Source organism: Mesoplodon bidens, assembly GCF_964165515.1.
Source record: "Mesoplodon bidens genome assembly, chromosome: 4".
NCBI lineage: Eukaryota > Metazoa > Chordata > Mammalia > Artiodactyla > Ziphiidae > Mesoplodon > Mesoplodon bidens.
The window spans coordinates 141,237,619-141,260,286 of record NC_138160.1 but is presented as its reverse complement, the minus strand read 5'-3'; the positions used below and the strand labels follow the sequence as shown (position 1 = coordinate 141,260,286).

Here is a 22,668-nt window from a genome sequence, read left to right as displayed (position 1 = left end):
TTCTTGTTTTGTTGCTGGCTGTCAGCTGGGGGTCTGCTCTCAGCGCCAAGAGGCTGCCTGCAGTTCCCCATTACCGGCCCTCTCACAACATGGCAGCTGGCTTCAAGGCCAGCAGGTGACGTTCCCCAGTCCACTAAGGTGGAGTCATAATGTAACATAACCACGGGCGAGACTACATACCATCACTTTTGCCACTTCGCAAGTCACAGATTCTGCCCAATCTCAAGGAGAGAGGATTATACTCAGTGGGGGTCACCTTAGGATGTGTCTGTCACAGAAATTAGTTCATCCCCTTTGATGAATGATGTGGTCTGTCGTACTTTATGTAATCACTGATGGTTTGCTGTCAGCCGCTTGATCACCTCTAGGCCAAGAACATGCTTAAAGGTTAGACATTTGTTTACTTTTCAAAATAAACCACAAAGACATTCTGTGAAGTTACTTTGTATTCATTCAAAGGTGCTTTATACTGTATCTAAAGTAAGATGTTTTATAAGCAGGAAACTGACCTGGGAATGATCATTCCTAGAATCCCCTTTAAGAAGCAGAGCAGCCGACTTCATTCTCTTTCCTTGTATTCTTTTTTTAATTTATTTCTTTATTTATTATTTATTTTTGGTTGCATTGGGTCTTTGTTGCTGTGCGTGGGCTTTCTCTAGTTGCGGCGAGCGGGGGCTACTCTTCGTTGTGGTGCGCGGGCTTCTCATTGCGGTGGCTTCTCTTGTTGTGGAGCACGGGCTCTAGGTGCATGGGCTTCAGTAGTTGTGGCACGCAGGCTCAGTAGTTGTGGCTCACGGACTCTAGAGCGCAGGCTCAGTAGTTGTAGCACATGGACTTAGTTGCTCCGCGGCACGTGAGATCTTCCCGGACCAGGGCTTGAACCCATGTCCCCTGCATTGGCAGGCAGGTTCTTAACCACTGCGCCACCAGGGAAGCCCCTCTTTCCTTGTATTTTTAGAATTACATTTACAGAGGATAACAAGCTCTAACCGGAGGCCATTTTCATTAATGATAATAACTGCTTCTATGGAAGGAAAACATTTTGGCATAATATCCTGTGTGATCGATTACTGTGTACTGTATAAGAAAGACTAACGTTTGGGTTCAGCTTTACAGGGCACCAAATCTCATCCCCCATTAACGTTTTCATATTTGGGATTCAGAAGTGTGTATCTGAGCTCTGCACCCCAACCCTAGCCTTTTGAAAGGCATCCCACAGGGGCGCACGATGGATTTGGAAGGCATTTGGAAATGAGGACATTCTCCCATAGACTAACAGTGTAGTGAGTTGTGGCAGATGTTTGGCCTTTCTCATGGTGTTAGTCATATTTTACTTCCATCATGAAGTTACTGATTTTCAGGTATATTTTCTGTCCTTGATAGCATCTTTTAATAATGAATGCTTGGATGACAGCATTACAGGACTTAAAATCATAATAACAGTAAATGTTAAAATAATGGCATAGTACTCATCAAAGTTGTTCACCAACGGTGAGCACACCCACCGTTGAGGTTGCAGTTATCCTCACTCTCTCTCTTGCATTATCAAATCCCCTCCCTAGACTGGCCCTTAGGCATATAGACATGTGCTAGTGTCTCGTATCTTTAAAAACACACAAAGAAACGAAAGCCTCCCTTGACTCTCCCTGTCTTTATTTGTACCTGGGATTTGTTTTAATCAGGTAAGAAGAAAGACAGAGACAAATTTGAAAGAAGAGTTTATCACTTGAAATTCCTGAGAGGAGGAGGCAGGCCGCACGTGCAGGGCCACATGGGGAAGCACCACACTGGGAAGTCCTTTGGGAGGCAGAAGAAGTAAGGGGACAGAATGGCCTGGAGCCTTTGTTGTGATTCCCATGGGAAGGAAAGGGCGAGGCAGGGTAGACAGTTTGAGCAAGTTTAGGATTAGATAGTTTCAATAATTAGATAGTTTCAATAATAGAGTTGGTCTCTCTTTATCTGGTACCTGGCCCTGGGGTGATTTAGGGCTGGGGGCATTTTTTTTTTTTTTTCTTTTGGGCTGGGCCGGGTCTTAGTTGCTGGCACGCGGGATCTTCTCCATTGTGGCATGTGAGATCTAGTTCCCTGACCAGGGATCGAACCCAGGTCCCCTGCATTGGGAGCATGGAGTCTTAACCACTGGACTACCAGGGAAGTCCCAGGGTGGGGGCATCTTTTTTTTTTTTTTAATAAATTTATTTATCTATTTATTTATTTATTTTTGGCTGAGTTGGTGCGCGCAGTCTTTCTCTAGTTGCAGCAAGCGGGGGCTACTCTTCGTTGTGGTGCATGGGCTCTAGGCGTGCAGGCTTCAGTAGTTGTGGCGCACGGGCTTAGTTGCTCCGTGGCATGTGGGCTCTTCCTGGACCAGGGCTCGAACCCATGTCCCCTGCATTGGTAGGTGGATTCTTAACCACTGTGCCACCAGGGAAGCGGGACGGGGGTGGGGTGTGTGTGTGTGTGTGTGTGGGCATCTTGACTGGTGCTGAGTGTTAGATAAAAGAGGTATTGGGAGTGTGGCCTTTGGATTTGAGTTTGCATATGAAAGGCACGCTCTCAGGCAAGTTGTTTGCTATATCTGGATTTAGTTAGCCCTGGGAAGGGCAGTCTCTCCCTGCCCCAGGATGTCAAAGCATCATAAAAGATAGAAAATTTTAAACATGATTAATACACACCCTTTCTTTTAGCACTTGCTACATTTCTTTACTTTCTTTTGGGATCAAGTGTCAAAGAGTTTGTGGTTGCTACTTCCACTTCCTCTCCCACCTCCACCCACCTTCTCCCAACCTCCTCACTCTGCTGAGTCACCAGTGACCTCCATGTTGCTAAATCCAAGGTCTCTTCTCCCACTTCACCTCTCAGAAGCATTTCTCACAGATTACTCTTCTCTCTTTGAAACTGTTTTTGGTTCCTCCCCACTGGCAGTTTGGGCCCCAGTCTCTTCTGCAGGATTTTCTCATCTGCTTGACCTCTACAAGTACAGATGCCTAAGCCTGGGGCCTGGACCGCTCTCTGTCTACATTGTCCTATAGTGATTCCCTCAAGTCTTGTGGCTTAAAGTGCCATCTCTGTGCCCAGGACTCCATCTTTATATTGTTTATCTCCAGCCTTGAGTCCATGTCCATGTGCCAGCTGCCTACCTGATTACCTCCTCTTGGGTAGCTCATAGGGATCTCAGGTGAAACCTGATCAAAGCACAACCCTCCTTTCCAGACCCTCCTCCCCCAAACCTGCTGCCCTCCAGTCTCCCCTGTTGAAGTTGATGATATTTCCATCCATCCAGTTGCTCAGACCTAAAGCTAGTAGTTATCCTAGAACCTCCTCTTTCCCTAAAACCCTACACCAGTTTATCAGGAGGTCCTGTTGATTCCGTTCCCCAAACCAAAGATCTATCTACTTTTTATGTCTACTACCATAACTCTAAACTAAGCCAACAGCATTTCTGGACTATTCCAGCTGTAATAGCCTCCAGATTGGTATCCTTGTCCATATTTAGCTTCCAGCCCAGTCTCCAGAGAGCAGCCACAGTGATCTTTTTAAAATGCAGTTTGGGCCGAGATGCCCGCAAGAGCGGCAGAGACGCCGCCTGATGGCATTGAAACAAATGGGAATTGTAAGCTACTATGAGAAAATCCGTACCTTTGCTGTAGCAATTGTAGGTGTTGGTGGAGTTGGCAGTGTGACTGCTGAAATGCTGACAAGGTGTGACATTGGTAAGTTGCTACTCTTTGACTATGACAAGGTGGAACTGGCCAATATGAATAGACTTTTCTTCCAACCTCATCAAGCAGGATTAAGTAAAGTTCAAGCAGCAGAACATTAATCCTGATGTTCTTTTTGAAGCACACAACTACAATATAACACAGTAGAAAACTTTGAACGTTTCATGAATAGAATAAGTAATGGTGGATTAGAAGAAGGAAAACCTGTTGACCTAGTTCTTAGCTGTGGGGACAATTTTGAAGCTCGAGTGACAATAAATACAGCTTGTAATGAGCTTGGACAAACATGGATGGAGTCTAGGGTCAGTGAAAATGCAGTTTCAGGGCATATACAGCTCATACTTCCTGGAGAATCTGCTTGTTTTGCGTGTGCTCCACCGCTTGTAGTTGCTGCAAATATTGATGAGAAGACTCTGAAACGAGAAGGTGTTTGTACAGCCAGTCTTCCTACCACTGTGGGAGTGGTTGCTGGGATCTTGGTACAAAATGTGTTAAAGTTTCTGTTAAATTTTGGTACCGTTAGTTTTTAACTTGGATACAATGCAGTGCAGGATTTTTTCCCTACTATGTCCATTAAGCCAAATCCTTAGTGTGATGACAGAAATTGTAGGAAGCAACAGGAAGAATATAAGAAAAAGGTAGCAGCACTACCCACACAGGAGGTTGTTCAAGAAGAGGAAGAGATAATACATGACGACAATGAGTCGGGTATTGAGTTGGTACCTGAGGTTTCAGAAGAGGAACTGAAAAATTCTTCAGGTCCAATTCCTGACTTACCTGAAGGAATTACAGTGGCATATACAGTTCCCCCAAAGCAAGAAGATTCTGTACCTGAAGTAACAGTGGAAGATTCTGGTGAAAGCTTGGAAGCCCTCATGGCCAAGATGAAGAACATGTAAATAATGGACTGGCCTGTATTTTATTTCCTGTGTCTAAACCTGTTCCCTAGCAATTAAAACAAAATCATTTAAAACTGAGAAAACTTAGGGCAACATCAGTTGATGTATAATCGTCACTGAATTGTTATACTGTTTAAAAGTACTGTGACTACTACTTGTTGCTCCCCCCCCCACCTTCAACTAAATCAGAAACTCTCCTAAAACTCATGTTTCATTCTAGGAAGAAAACTTCAAAGGATTATTGCAGGCATTTATAAATCTTATTTAAAACTTAGCCATTGAACTGTTTTGGCCTTTTGGGAGGGGTGGGAAGAAAGGACCAATTTGATTTGCCTGAGGCCATGGACAACAGAATAGTGTGTGGTCAAATACAGGGAAAGGACAAGAGGTACAACCTATTGATTAGAGCCAGCAGGCATCTACTCATTGTGTTTGGAATTGCTCTCTACAGGAAAACTGCCCACCACTACCAACTTGAGCAACAATGAATTTCAAATAGTAAACCTATAAAATAAAAACATCCTTTCAAATGTTTCCTGATGAAACACATGCTGAAATACAGTCATTGGAAAAGGTTGTAAACCTCTGAATTATATATTCAAAACAAGACAGAGGCAAATAAGAGGAAGCTTTCTTCATGGATAGACAGATAAAGATATTTTCAGGATGTACAAATTATATTTCTGCACTGACTAAGAAAAAGCATATCATCTGTGGAACATATATCTGAGTCAGTGTGCTTTATTGAGGAGCAAAAGATAAATTTAGGCTAAGATCATCTAAATTATACCCATCATATGGGCTACCTTCTAATACTTTATTTCATTTAAATTTGATTCCGTGGGTAATTAGATATTGGCAAAGGTTTGTCCTGGATAACAGACAATAAAAGAGGTCTAAATGGCCTCTGCAATGACTGACATGTATTTCTTCACAGGGAAGAGTATCATTTTCCCTGATTGTGACCACTAAATCGTAATTTGATAAACTGGTTTTCTCTGGATTTTGCATATAAATAATGAAGGCTTAGAGAGCCTTGTTTGAAATAAATTCCTAATGGTTTGGAGACTAATAAAGACACATGCATGTGTAACCATTATCTGTAGGCTGGTACTATGCTAGTCTCCTATTTTGATGACTTTTTTGCTCTGAAAAGATATAAATGTCTAAATTCTATCTTTAGGAGGAAAATGTTATTAAAAAATTAAAAGTGCATTTCCCACTTGTAAAGTAAAATTCTAAAAATAATTTCAGAAAGCCCCAAATATCAAATATGTTTAATATATTAGCTTTGAGATTTTAGCATCCTGCGATTCTTACGTTTAGAGTGATGTCAGGAAAGTATGGGGATAGTTTTTCTAGCCTTGAAACATATTTACGTTGCCTTAGTAGGTCATTTGTTGTTGTTTAAAATTTTAGCGTAGTCATCTGTAAAATAACTTTTCTAGTTCCTAGAGATGCTTTGAATTTCAAAAAAGAAATGCAGTCTTTCTAAATCCCATTCCTTTGGTATACTAATTTGGTACCTCTGGTACACTAATTTGCTAAGGCTTTACTTATAAGTTTATATAGTTTGATAAATAGCTAGAACCTACTATCCTTTTTTTACAAAATTTTTATTGGAGTATAGTTGATTTACAATATGTGTTAGTTTCAGGTGTACACAAATTGAAACAGTTATACATATACATATTAGAACCTGCTATCTTCTAAAGACCTTTTTTCTTTTCTTAATTTGGCACTGTACCCTGCTGGTGTCTTATACTGTACCAAATCTTATCTAATTTTTTTGTCTTATATCTTCCATTAAAGTTATTATTTTAGCAGAAAAATAAAATAAAATAAAATGCAGTTTGCTTAAGGTTAGGCAAATAGATCAATGGAATAGAATTGAAAGTGCAGAAATAAACCCACACATCTATGGTCAACTAACTTTTGACAAGGGTGTCAAAACCATTCAATGGGGAAAGAAAAGTCTCCCACAAATGGTGCTGGTAAAACTGGATCTCCACATGCAAAGGAATGAAGTTGGACCCTTAGCTTACACCTTGTACAAAAATTAACTCAAATGGATGAAACACCTAAGTGTAAGAGTTAATCCTATTAAAAAAAACTATTAGATGAAAATATAGGCATAAACATTTGTAACCCTGAATTACTCCATGGCTTCTTAGATATGACCCCCAAAGCACAAGCAACAAAAGAAAAAAATAGATACATTTGATTTCATCAAAATGAAAAACTTTTGTGCTTCAAAGGACACTATAAAGAAAGTCAAGGGACTTCCCTGGTGGCACAGTGGTTAAGAATCCGCCTGCCAGTGCAGGCGACATGGGTTCGAGCCCTGGTCCTGGAAGATCCCACATGCCACGGAACAACTAAGCCCGTGCGCCACATCTACTGAGCCTGTGCTCTAGAACCCATGAGCCACACAACTACCGAGGCTGTGTGCCACAACTACTGAAGCCCACGCGCCTAGAGCCTGTGCTCCACAACAAGAGAAGCCACTGCAATGAGAAACGCGCTCACCACAATGAAGGGTAACCCCCGCTCGCCACAACTAGAGAAAGCTCGCGTGCGTGCAACAGCAGAGACCCAAAGCAGCCAAAAATAAAATCAATAAATCAAAAAAAAAAAAAAAGAAAGTCAAAAGACAGCTCACAGAATGGGAGAAAAGATTTGCAAATCGTATATATATCTGATTAGTGTCTAGTATCCAGAATATGTAAGGAACTCTTACAACTCAACAATAAAAAAACAAATAGCCAGGGGCTTCCCTGGTGGCACAGTGGTTGAGAGTCTGCCTGCCAGTGCAGGGGACACGGGTTCGTGCCCCGGTCCAGGAAGATCCCACATGCCGCAGAGCGGCTGGGCCCGTGAGCCATTGGCCTCTCATTGGGCTAAAATCAAGGCATTAGCAGGACATTCCTTCTGGAGGCTCCGAAGGAGAGTCCACTTCCTTGCCTTTTCCAGCCTGTCGAGGCCACCTGCATTCCTTGGCTCGCAGTCCCTCCATCTTCAAAGCCCACAATGTAGTGTCTCTGACCCTATGTCGTTGCATCTCTTTCACTGACCACAGCTGGGAGAGTTTGTCCACTTTTAAGGACACATGATTAAATGTAAATCAATTATCCTTCAATTTTTTTAAAGGCACATGATTAGATTGGGCCCATCTGTATAATCCAAGTTAATCTTCCCACCTGAAAGTCCTTAACATTAAGCATCTGCAGAGTTCTTTTTCCCTCGTAAGTGGTTCTGAGGATTAAGATGTGGACATCTTTGGGGACCATTCCTCTGCCGACCACAGTTTCCATCACAGGTGAGCAAAAGCCAGAGTTATTCCCCTGACTACAAGGCTCTTACAGTCAGCCCCACTTCCCTCTCCAACTTCACCGCATGCCTCTCTCCCTCACCCCTTATTCTACAACATCCTGGTCTCTTAAAAAGCCCAGAGTAGGGACTTCCTGGCGGTCCAGTGGTTACAACTCTGCACTTCCACTGCAGGGGGTGAGGATTCAATCCCTGGTCAGGGAACTAAGATCCCACGTGCTGTGCGGCGCGGCAGAAAAACAAAACAAAACAAGGGTGTTCTCACTCAGGGCCTTTGCACTGGCTGCTTCCTCTGCCTAAATATTTACTCTCTTCAGATCTCTTCCTGCCTGACTTCTCCTTGTTATTCCGATCTCAGCTTTGATGTCACCTTAGAGACATGCAAACGCTAATAAGCCTTCTAGTTATCACTCTAGTTTAAGTCACCACAAAGCACCTGCCACTGCCGATGGTGTATATGTGTGTGTTTGCATGTGTGTGTGTGGTGTCTCACTTTCTCCTTCCTGCCATGTGGGTAGGGACCTCATTTGTCTGTGTCTCTGTGACACTAGAGTGTTGTGTGGCACTTAGAAGCTGCTCAGTAACCACCTGCTAAGTTAATGGGGTTTTTTCTTTTTTAAAAAAAATATTTTTCTTATTTATTTATCGCCACATTTGGGTCTTCGTTGCTGCACATGGGCTTTCCCTAGCTGCGGCGAGCGGGGGCTACCCTTCATTGCGGTGCACGGGCTTCTCATTGCAGTGGCTTCTCGTTGTGGAGCACGGGCTCTAGGCACGCGGGCTTCAGTAGTTGTGGCTCACGGGCTTCGTTGCTCCGCGGCATGTGGGATCTTCCCAGACCAGGACTCGAACCCATGTCCCTTGCATTGGCAGGGGGATTCTTAACCACTCTGCCACCAGGGAAGTCCTTGCTAAGTTAATGTTGCAGGACACTGGGATAGGATGGCTGGGGTTTCTGCTTACGCATTAAAGTGCTACTCTAGGGCAATAGTGTGAACACTGCTTTCAAATTATTGGACCTTGAGATTTCATAGTTCTTGATGAGTTATTTGCATTATTTACATTTGCAGTGTTTAAAGAGAAATGTTTTGAATATTTGAATATTACTCTGTTTGAATTTGGTACAAATTGAATTCATTTGAAATGCTATGGTTCTGTCCTTTCATAAGAGGGTTTTTCAACAGACCCGGCAGACCCAGCATAGAGGATCATTACTCTCGTGCACAGAATGACTCTTCTCTTCTCACCTGCTCCTCTGTCACCTCTCTTTCAGAAAGCGTGCTCTGAATTGTCATCAGATGAAGCCTGCTGTCTTCAGCGTGCTCTGTGAGATCAAGGGAAAGACAGGTACGTCGCTGAGAAGACACTTCTTGTGTGGCACCAGGATCACAACAACCTCGCACCTCTGGTCCTGGCTCAGCCCTAACGTGCGTCGTGGGCCATCTTGCTCATCACATCCCTCTCTGGCAGCGATGGTTCAGTTGATTCATTTCTGCTTTGTCAGAGCCCTGCTTTCCAGTGTATCACACTCATTTATTTTGCAGTTTGTAACTAGAGAAATACTGTTGCCAGTGAGTAACAAGCAGCTGCATTCCAGGTGCAAGACCTCAGGGGCATTGTGGCATTCGGTTGTTTTACAAAAGGATCTGAGATGACAGAATTAGGAAAGTAGAATCATAATTTTGTTTTGTTTGTTTTAAGCATCCAAAGTAATCTCCGTGGAAGCTTCTGCCACTGCAAATTCTTTTTTTTTTTTTTTTTTGCGGTACGCAGGCCTCTCACTGCGTGACCTCTCCCGTTGCGGAGCACAGGCTCCAGACGCGCAGGCTCAGCGGCCATGGCTCACGGGCCCAGCCGCTCCGCGGCATGTGGGATCTTCCCGGACCGGGGCACGAACCCGCGTCCCCTGCATCGGCAGGCGGACTCTCAACCACTTCACCACCAGGGAAGCCCTGCAAATTCTTTTGTTAAAAAAAAAAAAAAAAGGGAAAATCTTTTCATTTTGAATTAATTTAGACTTGCAAAAAAGTTGAAAAACTAGTACAGAGAGGACTTCCCTGGTGGCGCAGTGGGTAAGAATCTGCCTGCCAATTCCGGGGACACGGGTTCGATCCCTGGTCTGGGAAGATCCCACATGCCGCGGAGCGACTAAGCCCGTGCACCACAACTACTGAGCTTGAGCTCTAGAGCCCACGAGCCACAACTACTGAAGCCCTCGCGCCTAGAGCCCGTGCTCCACAACAAGAGAAGCCACCGCAATGAGAAGCCCGTGCACCGTAATGAAGAGTAGCCCCCGCTCGCCGCAACTAGAGAAAGCCCACGTGCAGCAACAAAGACCCAACGCAGCCAAAACTTAATTAATTAATTAATTAATTTTTTAAAAAGAAGGGAAAAAAAATTAGTACAGAGAGTATACCCTTCTCCCAGCTTCTTCTAATGGCAACACATTCAGAACCATAGTGCAGTGATTAAACCAGGAAATTGATGTTGGTACAATGCTCTGTAACTGAGCAACAGGTCCTATTTGAATTTCCCCAGGTTGTGTCCTAAATGCCCTTTTTCTGATCCAGGATCCCACACTGCATTTAGTCATCGTGTCTCCTTAGTCACCACCAATATGTGAAGTTTCCTCCATTGTTCCTCATCATCCATGGCTTTCATACTTTTGCTGAGACCTGCTCGGTTATTTTACAGAGTCCCTCAGTGTGGTTCGTCCGTTGTTTCTTCATAATTAGACTGAGGTTGTGCATCTGTGGCAGGAATCGCACAGAAGCAACGTTGTGTCCTTCTCAGTGCATCGTGTCGGAGGTGTGTGCTGTCAGTAAGTCCTATCACTGATAGGACCGCTGACCTTGATCACTTGGTCAAGGTTAATAGCACTTTGAAGATGGTTTACAAAAGAAGCCACAAATATGGTGAAGACATCATTTAAACCAAAATCATCAGAGAAAGGTTGTCACTTGATTTCTTAGAGTGAGTTGGTGTCTCTCTCTTTTTTTTTTTTTGGCTGTGTTGGGTCTTTGTTGCTGTGCGCGGGCTTTCTCTAGTTGCAGTGAGCAGGGGCTACTGTTCATTGTGGTGTGCCGGCTTCTCATTACAGTGGCTTCTCTTGTTGTGGAGCACGGGCTCTAGGCACAAGGGCTTCAGTAGTTGTGGCACGCAGGCTCAGTAGTTGTGGCTCACGGGCTTAGTTGCCCCACGGCATGTGGGATCTTCCCGGACCAGGGATCAAACCCGTGTTCCCTGCATTGACAGGCGGATCCTTAACCACTGCTCCACCAGGGAAGTCCAGAGTGAGTTGGTCTCTTGAGATCAATTATTTGAATGTTGTGTGTCACTTTGGAGCATAGCACTTGAGTTATGCTGGGGCTTGTGGAAAGCACGTATGTGGTACAAAAGTATGTTTCTTTCTGAACACGGTTTTGGTGTAAGATTGACGTGTACTTGACATGGACGGTGGCAGAGAGTAGTGAAAGGGTTTGAATTCCGCTTTACCTCTGGCTCCATGACCCTGGCATGTGACTGAAACTTCCTCTGTCCCCAGTCCGTCTCTGTGACTTGGGGACAGTGACAACACTTAGCTCACGGTTATTGAAGACTGTGTGAGTTCTTACATATAAGGCTATGGGTGTGGTGCCAGCCTCCAGTAGTTATCTGGTGACTGAAAGACAAGTTCAATTTTAAACCTACATTTGTTTCACCCAAACGCTGTAAGGACGTGATATTCCCCCCCACACACAGTTGGAACATTTTTTATTGTGATAAAACATACATAACATAAAATTTACCACTTTACCATTTTTAAGTGTACAGTTCAGTGGCATTAAGTACATTTACGTCATTGTGCGACCGTCACCACCATCCATCTCCAGAACTTTTTCATCTTCCTAAACTGAAACCTTACTCATTAAACACTAACTCCCCATTCCCCACTCCCCTGGCCTCTGGTAACCACCATCCTACTTTCTGTCTTTATGAATTTGACTGCTCTAAGTACCTCATATAAGTGGAATTATACAATATTTGTCCATTTGTGACTGGCTTATTTCACTTAGCATAATGTTTTCAAGGTTCACCCATGTTGTAGCATGTGTCAGAATTTGCTTCTTTTTATGGCTGAATAGTATTCCATCATATAGATGGACCACATTTTGTTTATCCATTCACTGTGGGACATTTGGTTGTTTCCACCTTTTGGCTGTTGTGAATAATGATGCTAATATCTGCGCAAATATCTGTTTGAGACCTTGCTTTCAGTTATTTGGGGTATATACGCAAGAGTGGAATTGCTGGATCACATGGTAATTGTATATTTAAGAACTGCCAGACCAGACTGTTTTCCACAGCAGCTACACCGTTTTACATTCTAACCAGCAGTGCACAAGGGTTCCAGTTTCTCCACATCTTCTTCAACACTTGTTATTTTCTGCGTCTGTTTTGTTTTGTTTTTATAATAGCCATCCTAGTGGGTGCGAAGTGGTATCCCATTGTAGTGGACGTGATATCCTTTTACACTTGTTTGTATTTGAAAGACTCTTTGTTTGATGACAGCAGATTTAGGGAATCATATTAGTTCAAAGGAATATCTCATTGTGGATCTTCATGGTGTCACTCCTTAACCCAGGTAGGAGTCAACATTTTATCTGTTATCTTTACCACCACTTTCCTTTTTCATAAGAGCCAGCATGTGGTATATTTCTGTTCTAATTCTTTTACCCTCTATGCACTCTGTAACCCAAAAGCTTATATCCCATTTGGTTTACAAAGTCACTGTAGTTTGAATGGTCTATGTTTGTTCTCATAGGTTTGTTTGTGTGTGTTTAACTTTTTATTTTGAAACCATCACAGATTCACATAAATGATCCAAGAACAGGCAAATACATTTTCTCCCCGAACTATTGGAGAATGAGTTGCTGCCACGATGCCCCATGACCCCTGCACACTTGAGTGCGTTTCCAACAAACAGGGACCGTCTCCTTTTTACCCACAAGACAACTGTCACGGTCAGGAAGGGAACACTGATACCCCACCCACCATGGAATCCGCAGATCTCATTCAGGCTCTGCCAGTTGTCCCAATAATGTCCTTTATAGAAAAGGACGAAAAGGTCAAAATCTTGTTGCGTTTAGTTATCACGTCTCTTTGGTCTTGTTTCATCTGTGACAAGCCCCTGTCTTTCCTTGACTTTCATGACCTTGACCATCTGGAAGATCACAGGCAAGTCCCTCCATCTGGGTTTATCTGGGGTTTCCTCATGATTAGATTTCTGCTACACATCCTCAAAATGAAGCAACGCCTCTTCTCACACAGAGGCTGCTCAGTGGTGCCCACAGTTGCTCTGTCCCCTATTGATGACTTTAACTTTGATCACTCAAGCGAGATAGTGTCTGCCAGACTTCTCCTTTTTAAAGTTGCTCCTTTTCCCTTTGTAATAAGTATTCTGTAGGAGGTACTCTGAGACTATCCCTCAATTTCCCTTTTATTCATTTTCGTATTTTGTGTCAGGATAGATTCATGGAATTCATGGAGTCTTATTTTATCACAGTTACTATTATCACTCATTTCGATGCTCAAATTGTCCCAGAATTGGCTAGTGTGAGACCCTTGAAGCTGGCTCATGTCCTTCTGACATGTCTCCATCAGCCTTTGAGCATTCCCTTCCTTGCTGCCAAAACATGTTCCAGGCTCATATTCTCCCCTCTCCTGCCGGGCCGGAATCAGCCATTTCTCCAGGAGCCCTGGGTCCACTTAGAGTAGATCTTGGTCCTGGGTATGCTTGTTACTACTGAGGTGGTACTGCTCTGGTCACTCTCAGGGCACAAAGCTCAAGAGTATTTGTGGGTGATGCGTATATATGTGTACACACACTCATTCATGTCTATTTTTACTGTATCTGCATATATTGAAAACCATGAGTTCATTTCAGTATCTTTTTTTTTTTTTTTGGCTGCACTGGGCAGCTTGTGGGATCTTAGTTCTCTGACCAGTGATCGAACCCGGGCGCCGGCAGTGAAAGGGCCGAGTCCTAACCACTGGGCTGCCAGGGAATTCCCTCATTTTCAGTGTCTTTAATTCTGGTTCAGCACCACAGAGTTCATTCTATTTTTCTCTCTCCCTAGATTGGTAACTCCTTTCTCTGACAATAAGAACCCTGCTCCCATCATCCTCAGTACTTTTACTTATTTAATCAGTCGTTCCCTCCCCCCACCACGTGCATCCCATCCTCCTCCCTCACGTGCCTCCCTTTTCACCACCTCAGCCCCTGACCCGGGTCCCCCACCAGCTCCCACTGGCTGCCCTCCTCGCTTCCCTTAGGCTCCAACGCCCAGAGCCAGGTCACCCTCTGTGGATGGCCCCTTACCCTGTAGGTCCCATACTCAGCTCCTGCTCAGGTGCCCCTCACAGGTGTTTGAATGTCTAATGGCCCGTCTTGTCTGTTCCTTATTTAAATTATGGGGGGCAGATATTATGACTTCTAGTAAACAAGGTTGGGCTTTTGGGGGGTTTAAACAAGTTTGCCCTTGACCCCTCGCAGCACTCCCTTCAGTGCTCTGTGTGAACCAGATAAGCAGCGTTCCTACAACTGAACCCGAGAGTCCTGTGAGCTGGAAGAAACTGCCCACGGGGGATACGCCAATGTGTGTCCATCCCCTGGAGACATTGGCTACAGTCACATGCTCCTCAGGACCGTTGAACTGTATGATGTTGATCCCCGTCATAAAAATCTTCCAGTGTTGGTGCCTCTCTCTGAGGTGTGCTGTCCCCCTGCCAGCTCCCACCTGTCCCCAGGGGGAAAAAAACAGCCCTTTGTGGGGGGTCCCCACTGCCCTCAGCAGTTGGCTCTGTCATCAGAGCTCCTTGGATGTGTGGGCCCTTGAGGTTTTTATTGACAACTTAGCTATGCAAAGTAAGGAATTGAGTAGTAATAAAAAGCAGTTTTTCAAAGTAGTTTAATCAGCTGTTGTCTCAGGAAGCTGTATTCTTGATGACCTTTTCCCCATTAGTGAGATGATGCTGGGACTGATGGGGAAACTGCTTCTTGAGAGCTGTGGGTGTGCGCTGTCTGGGCACTTCTCCTTTTGCTTCATCTGATTCTGTATGTCCATATGTGAACACAGCTGTCAGTCAGCTTCAAACTCAGCAGTTTCAGGAGAAGATGAAAGGCTTGAGACCTACTGCCATCAGGACAGGCTGAGGTGTCCGTTTCAGCCCACGCCGCTGCCCTGTCCCATCCTCCCAGGTGGCAAGGGCCACACTCAGGGCTTCTGACTCCACCCAGGCTGAATCCCAAGGCGGCTGTAGGGCTCAGAGCATAGGCCATGCATCAGATCTGGGCATTTCTTCAGAAAAGCATGCTTCCTTTCCACTGATTGGCTCACACATCGGGGTGCCTGGTACATTTGGCTGCATGGCAGCACGGGGATGGGGCAGTACCACTCAGCCTTGAAAAGCACTGGCCATCACCATTGCCGGGAGCTGCCTAAACGTCAAGTTCAGTGTGGCCAGGTGTCTTTTCATATCAGTTGGAAGTGCAGTCATGGAAGCACTGTGTTTCCAGCACATAGGCCGCAGGCCTTACAGTCTCCAGGATGGGCCACGAGGAAAGTAAATGAGATCTCAGTGCTGCCTCAGCTTCCCCCAACCCCATGACCAGGAATGACCAAGTCTTGGACCAAAGAAAACTATTTAGGGTCATGATCCTGCACCGGGTTCCCATGAGCCTCTGCCCGATGAGCGGTCTTGCAGGCTGAGCCTCCTGGGGTGCCCACACTGGGAGATGGCACGTTGACTTCTTGATTTAACCCATGTTTCTCACATTTCTCTCTAGCTAACGTCTGCAACAGACCTTTAGGGTAAACACTAAACCTGCACGGAGTGTTTAAAAGCCCAGTAGGTATTGATGGAGCGTGGGCCACAGCCAGAGAGCTCCGCAAGTCCTGGCATCATTACCCCAAACTTCCAGTGGCCCGGGACAGACATTTACTTCACTCCTGTTTTACAGATGAGCAGAGTGAAGCTCCGGAGAGAGGGTTGCACCCCAGTAACCCACAGCCAGGCTGCGTGCTGCCCCTCCACACCCTTTTCTGGCTCACGGAGGGAACTCTGCACCCACAGGCCCCTGGCACTGTCTGTGCATCTGCTGCTCACACTGCACCCATGATGGCTCCTGGCCTCTGCAATCTGTCTCCAACGGTGAGTGCAGGGTCTAGGACGAGCCGTGTCCTAGGACTGCCCTGGTACCTGACACACAGTGTACACACCTTATATTTTTGTTGAATGAAGAACTGTTTCTGGTGACTGATACCTATTAAGTGAAATCCTTTTTATCCTGTACAGCTTACGGGGTTCAGGAAGACTGAGTGTCTGGGGCCTGACTTAGAACCCAAGGCTTATCATTCGTATCATCCTGAAAAGAAAGCCATCCTCCATGTCAACCGTGCTTTCGAATGTTCCTGGAAGCACTACCCCCACGAGTTCCAGGAATTGCCTTCCGATGCCTCCTCCGGCCTGTGGGAAGGACACGGGTGCATCTTCCAGGGTCGATACGCAGGCCCTCCGCCTGTGCTCTCCTCTGTGTGCTGTCTGGGTGGTCCTGCCTGCCGCAGTCTCTGAAGGCCGAGGATACCCTAGGAGTGCACCCCCTTCCCGAATCCTTCCCTTGCAACAGCCATCCTTCTTGGTATCTGGAGGAGCTGTCCTGAGGAGAACAAATAAACCCTTTTTAGAGAGCTTTGAATTTAGCTGGGAGGACCCAATACTGGCCCAGTCCCTTTCCTGAAACCCCTGGGGCTGGGTGCATTACAGACCTCAGAACTGTTTAGGTTTTACGTATGTGGTGTTGACAAGAACTGAGGCAGGGCCTTGCGTTCAGTGACTTGGCCTCAGAGCAGGAACGGTCGCGCACACTGGTGTGGGTCAGGCTTTGCCTCCAAATTCGCTTGAATGCCAACTTGCGTAAAGACCTTTGGATCTTGGATTGCAGGTGGGCAGCCCGTTGAAGAGCTGCCAAGCGTCCTGGGAAGTTCACATCGAGGGACCTGCTCCGTCTTCTCCAAACCGTGACTGTCCCCTGTGCTGGCCTCAAGTACGCATCTGTGCCTCACTTTGGTCAGTCCTGGGTTCGCTTTGTCTCTGAGGAGCGAGAAGTCCCAGCCCCACCAGCCTTGCTCTCGGGCCAAGGAGCACGGGCAGCTGCCGTGGGGGAAGTGGATGTAATAACTCTCACACAAAGGACCGCCCTTCTCTTTGCTCACCACTGTTCCTGGGCCTGGCTGGGAGCTCTCAGGCATAAGTAATCCAGCGGGTTTTTTTACCTCTGTTTCCCTTCCTCCTCTGCCACTCAGGTCTGTTGCAATTGCAACATCTTGATCAGTAGCTTCAGCTTTCTGGTTGGGTCTGTCCAACGACTACCCTTCGGGCCAATGTGTGACTTCGTCCAGAATTCAGATCTCTTTTGTGTTTGGCTGGCCCTGGGGCTGAGATCCCTGTGCGGTATTTCGCTGTGGCCGTGCAGGGGGCGGATCTCCTAGAGCTGGGGGGTTATTTTTCAGGTTGCTTGGAGTGTCCTTTCTCGGCTCCACAGCCTCCGGGTGACTCATGAATCAAGCCTCCGATTCTGATCAGCCTACATAGCTCCTCTGCAGCTATTGACTGTAATCAAGTATAATTAAATGAGGCGTTCTTCAGCCACACTAGCCACATCTCAAGTGCTCAGTAGCCACATGTAGCTAGTGGCTCCCATATTAGTACAGATCTAGAACATTCCATCATTGGGAAAGTTCTATTGGACAGACAGGTGGATTAGTATAGCCAAATAGAAAAATCAAGGATTATGAAAAAAATCTAATGTCCACGATGATGACTAGAGAAACAAGATGTGGTCCATCTGTACAATGGACTGCTGTTTAGCCATAAAAAGGAATGAAGTTTTCTGACACGAGCTACAACATGGATGAACCTTAAAAACTTTATGCTAGGGCTTCCCTGGTGGTGCAGTGGTTAAGAATCCGCCTGCCAATGCAGAGGACATGGGTTCGAGCCCTGGTCCTGGAAGATCCCACACGCTGCAGAGCAACTAAACCCGCGAGCCACAACTACTGAGCCCGTGTGCCACAACTACTGAAGCCCGCACGCCTAGAGCCCGTGCCCCTCAGCAAGAGAAGCCACAGCAGTGAGAAGCCTGTGCACTGCAACAAAGAGTAGCCACCCACTCACCGCAACTAGAGGAAGCCCATGCGCAGCAACAAAGACCCAACGCAGCCAAAAATAAATAAATAAGTAAATTTTTTAAAAGAAAAAGAGGGCTTCCCTGGTGGCGCAGTGGTTGAGAGTCCGCCTGCCGATGCAGGGGATGCGGGTTCGTGCCCCGGTCTGGGAAGATCCCACATGACACGGAGCGGCTAGGCCCGTGAGCCATGGCCGCTGAGCCTGCGCGTCCGGAGCCTGTGCTCCGCAATGGGAGGGGCCACAACAGTGAGAGGCCTGCATACCGCAAAAAAAAAAAAAAAAAAAAAAAGAAAAACTTTATGCTAACAATAAGGCCCTACTGTATAGCACAGAGAACTATATTCAATATCTTGTAATAACCTATAATGCAAAAGAATCTGAAAAAGATACAGATACAGATATAGATAAACTGAATCACTTTGCTGTGTACCTGAAACATTATAAATCAGCTATAGTTCAATTAAAAAAAAAAAAAAAAACCTTTATTCTGAGTAAAAGAAGCCAGACACAAAAGTCCACAATAGTGTGTGGTTCCATTTATGTGAAATGTCCAGGAGAGGGAGAAAGAGATTAGCAGTTGCCAGGGGCTGGGGTGGGGAGTGGGGAGTGACTGCTAACAGGGACGGGGTCTCTTTCTGAGGTTGTGAAAAAGTTAGGTGGTAGTCGCACAACCTGGTGAATGTACTGAAAACCACTGAGTTATTTCACTGGAAATGGGTGAGTTGTATGTCACATGAATTATTTCTCAATAAAGCTGTTATAAAAACCAATCAAGGACTGAAGGATTTCAGTTGGGGGCCCATAGCTTAAGGCCTTAGTACACAGATTCTTGTGAAGCAACACTTTCTTGCAGCATCTGTTACCCTTTTCAGGTTTCTTCTTAGGGCTTAACCATCCACTGAAATTATCCTATGTGTTAATTTCATGCAGCATCTGTTACCCACAAAAGCACAGGCGTGCCTGCAGAGTGTCCCAACTCTGTTATGGGCTTGGCATACAGTAGCTATCAGTAAACTTGGTGATGGTGTGAAAGTGTCTAATCCCTCTTAGGGAAGCTAGGGCCTTGGCAGGCCTAAAAGTCTGATTTCCAGCCTGGGAATGGGTAGGACATGGTTGTGCGTGTTGCTGGTCTGGTCAACTCCCTGTGCAGGACTCGGCAAAATAAAGGTCGTACCTTTGGGTGACGGTAGCCCAGCTTCAGAAGCTTCTAGATATTGTTCAGTTGAAATTAAAGCATTTCTTTGGATGAGAAATAAGATTGTTTAATGTAGACAGAAGCCATCCATAAGTGCTGTTTTTCTTAAATGTTGCTCTTAAATATTCCCAAAGCCTCACAAGAGAGCGTGGACTAATTTTCTAGACGTTTTACTTGGCTGCATTTTCTGTTACAGCATTTTGCTGTCTTTTCCTTTTGCCCTGTTGCCACAGGAAAACAAACCTAGGCAAACTGCATGCCGTTTTTACTGAGCATCAGCAGTTCATAAAGTAGTTTATGACAGAATCGCAGGCCTTAAATTAACAAATGCAAAAGTATATTGAAACGAGAGTTCATCTGCATACTTGGTTGAGGTTTCAGCACTTAGGTTGTGATGTATTTTAATTAAGGATTAATTAGAATTGATAGGAATTTGCATAGTGTTATACTTCCGCCATCTGATGAATATCTAATATGCATGTCAGCTGTGATTTCAGAAACCAATGAGAGTTTGCTAAAGGGATATTCCTTGTAAAGTCCTGTGGGACCGAGAAAGTCCAGTGACTTAAAACATGGCTTCATCTAGAATGTTGCTTAAAGAACTGGCCTGGGGGACGTTGTCTCAAAGGTAAATGCAGGCAGTTCTCCACACCAACAGGCTGTGTTCCAAGTTATCCCCCGGAAACAAGCATTTAAAGGGCCCTTGACGGGCTTCCCTGGTGGCGCAGTGGTTGAGAGTCCGCCTGCCGATGCAGGGGACACGGGTTCGTGCCCCGGTCCGGGAAGATCCCACGTGCCGCAGAGCGGCTGGGCCCGTGAGCCATGGCCGCTGAGCCTTCGCGTCCAGAGCCTGTGCTCCGCAATGGGAGAGGCCACAACAGTGAGAGGCCCGCGTACCACAAAAAAAATAATAAAAAAAATAAAGTAAAAAAAAAAATAAAGGGCCCTTGACAGTGCGGGTGGCCAGCTGGTCAGAATGCCATTGCTCAGCACCAACCCCACGTGGAGGCCAATTTAGGGGCAAGGGGGAGGGGGAGGGGGAGGGGGGAGTTGTCGGTGACATTGGTGATCCCCGGGTGACTCCAGTCACACAAGAATGCCCTTCAACCTGCAAGTGGGTGACATCACCCCTCTTTACCTTGCCCGTCTGTCCCTTCCCGGGCCCTGGTCCCATCCGCTCGACCAACACCTACAGGACAGAGCCTGCCCATGTCGTACTCGAAGCAGTGCCTCTAAAGGGTCCCCAGTAAGTCCAAGTGTGTGTGTGGTTTAGGGAGATGCCCCTTGTCAGGTTAAGGAGGGTTCTTTCTGTTCCTGGTTTGCTAAGGGTTTTTATCATTAATGGGTGTTGTTTGAATGAGTTTGTTTCTTTTTTTTCTTTTTAATTTATTTTGGCTATGCTGGGTCTTCGTTTCTGTGTGAGGGCTTTCTCTAGTTGTGGCAAGCGGGGGCCACTCTTCATCGCGGTGCGCGGGCCTCTCACTATCGCGGCCTCTCTTGTTGCGGAGCACAGGCTCCAGGAACGCAGGCTCAGTAGCTGTGGCTCACGGGCCTAGTTGCTCCACAGCATGTGGGATCTTCCCAGACCAGGGCTCGAACCCATGTCCCCTGCATTAGCAGGCAGATTCTCAACCACTGTGCCACCAGGGAAGCCCCATTCAGTTTTGTTTCTTTCTGCATCCTTTGAGCTATAGTTTTTCTCCTTGTGGTTACTGTGATGCTCTATGTTGATAGGTTTTCATTTACATTCATTTACACTGGTTTTCATTGGCGTTGATGATTTTTACTGACAGATTTTGGAAGCACCTATGTTCAGAGATAAATCTTCTTGGTTATGATTCATATGTTTGTGCATGTACACGCACACAGATGCTGTTGACTTCGGGTTGCTGGTCATTTGTTTTGCCATTTCGGCTCTGGTCATGAATGTGCTGGGCTGTGACTTCCCCATGAAGTCCTGCCCTGAGTTCTCCGTCTGGTGAGTGGGTGGCTTTTCCCGTGTCTCTTCTCTGAAACAGTTTGTTGCAAAGGGTCTCTCTCTTCCTTGAGGGCCTGGTAGCACTGGTCCATAAAATGTCCTGGTGGCCTTTGAGGAGAGGTTTCTTAGCACAAATTCCTATTTCTGGGCCATGATTCTGTGAGGCCAGGCACGTTCCAGGAACCAGAGTCAAGGCAGTGAACAAGACAGTGAGGGTTCCTAGGGAAGAGGGTTGTTCCACACAGCCGTAGAGAGACAGATGTGGCCCTCAGGGCCCTGGGTAGAGGTGAGGTGGGCGGGCGGGCAGGTGGGTCTCTGGGGGTATGTTCCCATGCTGTTGCCTCGGCTAAGGTGTTCACTCCTGGGCTGGGGAACCTGGGCTGCCTTCTCTGTGAGGGAAGCACCCACAGCCTGGGTTCCTGCCACATTTGTGATGCCACCAAGCTGGCGTCCTCGGGGTTTCAGGGGCCTTGCTTCCTCACTAAATAGATCTTCCCATGAGAATGGATTGCTCTTCCCTTACAACCCGGTCCTGGCCCCCTCCTCCTCACTTAGCATCTCTGTGTCCGCTCGATGGGAGCGCCTGCAGTGAGCCTTTTTCCTGTGCACAGGGCTTTCCCTCAGCATCTCATCTCTGGAACTCAGGACACTCTCACAGGCTCTTTCCAGGTGGCAGCACTGTCTCCGTCCCATGACTGATGACTGTAGTGATGCACAGGGAGGCAGGCATCCTACAAATGTGTCAGGAGGGTCACTTCTGGACTGTCCCACACCCAGAGCTCACACCTGGGGCCCGGGCATCTCCGGGACATACCCACAGCCTCCGGCAGTGACCCAGCCACAGTCTGCTCAGGCCACAGGGTTTTGGCTCACCACCGCCCAGTACCAGTGCGAAATACAAGCAAGATGAACTAGGAAAAGGAAAGGAAAAATGAAGCAGGCATACAAAAGAATAAGCCCAGGACTTCCCTGGTGGTCCAGTGGTTAAGACTCTGTGCTCCCAATGCAGGGGGCCCAGGTTCAATCCCTGGTCAGGGAACTAGATCTCACATGCCACAACTAAGAGCCCACATGCCACAACTAAGAGCCCACATGCCACAACTAAGACACGGAGCAGCCAAATAAAAAGCCCAAAAGTCTCACTAGACTCAACAGACATGAAATTACTCTGTCACATTGCTATAAAGGTTCCTATGTGCAACCTCTCTGTCTGTGTTGGCCTTTCCATAGACGGAGGGCAAACCAGACACCACCTTTCAAGGAGTCCTGATCTAGATTAGGACTGAACAAAACAAGCTAAAATCTCATCCTTCATAC

At 46.2% G+C, this 22,668-nt stretch overlaps 1 protein-coding gene and 1 pseudogene across 2 annotated transcripts in view; both read left to right on the top strand.

Moving 5' to 3' along the window:
- PBX4 (PBX homeobox 4) overlaps positions 1 to 22,668 on the top strand; it is a gene marked incomplete at its 3' end in the record, with an annotated part of 46,757 nt that overhangs the window by 11,010 nt on the left and 13,079 nt on the right. The window contains 1 exon segment of the mRNA XM_081232647.1: positions 9,225 to 9,298. Within this exon segment, the coding sequence (XP_081088773.1) occupies positions 9,225 to 9,298 (74 nt within the window).
- Positions 3,575 to 4,780, top strand: LOC308615835 (ubiquitin-like modifier-activating enzyme 5; annotated as a pseudogene). The gene has a single exon. The product of its transcript is annotated as a ubiquitin-like modifier-activating enzyme 5 (transcript).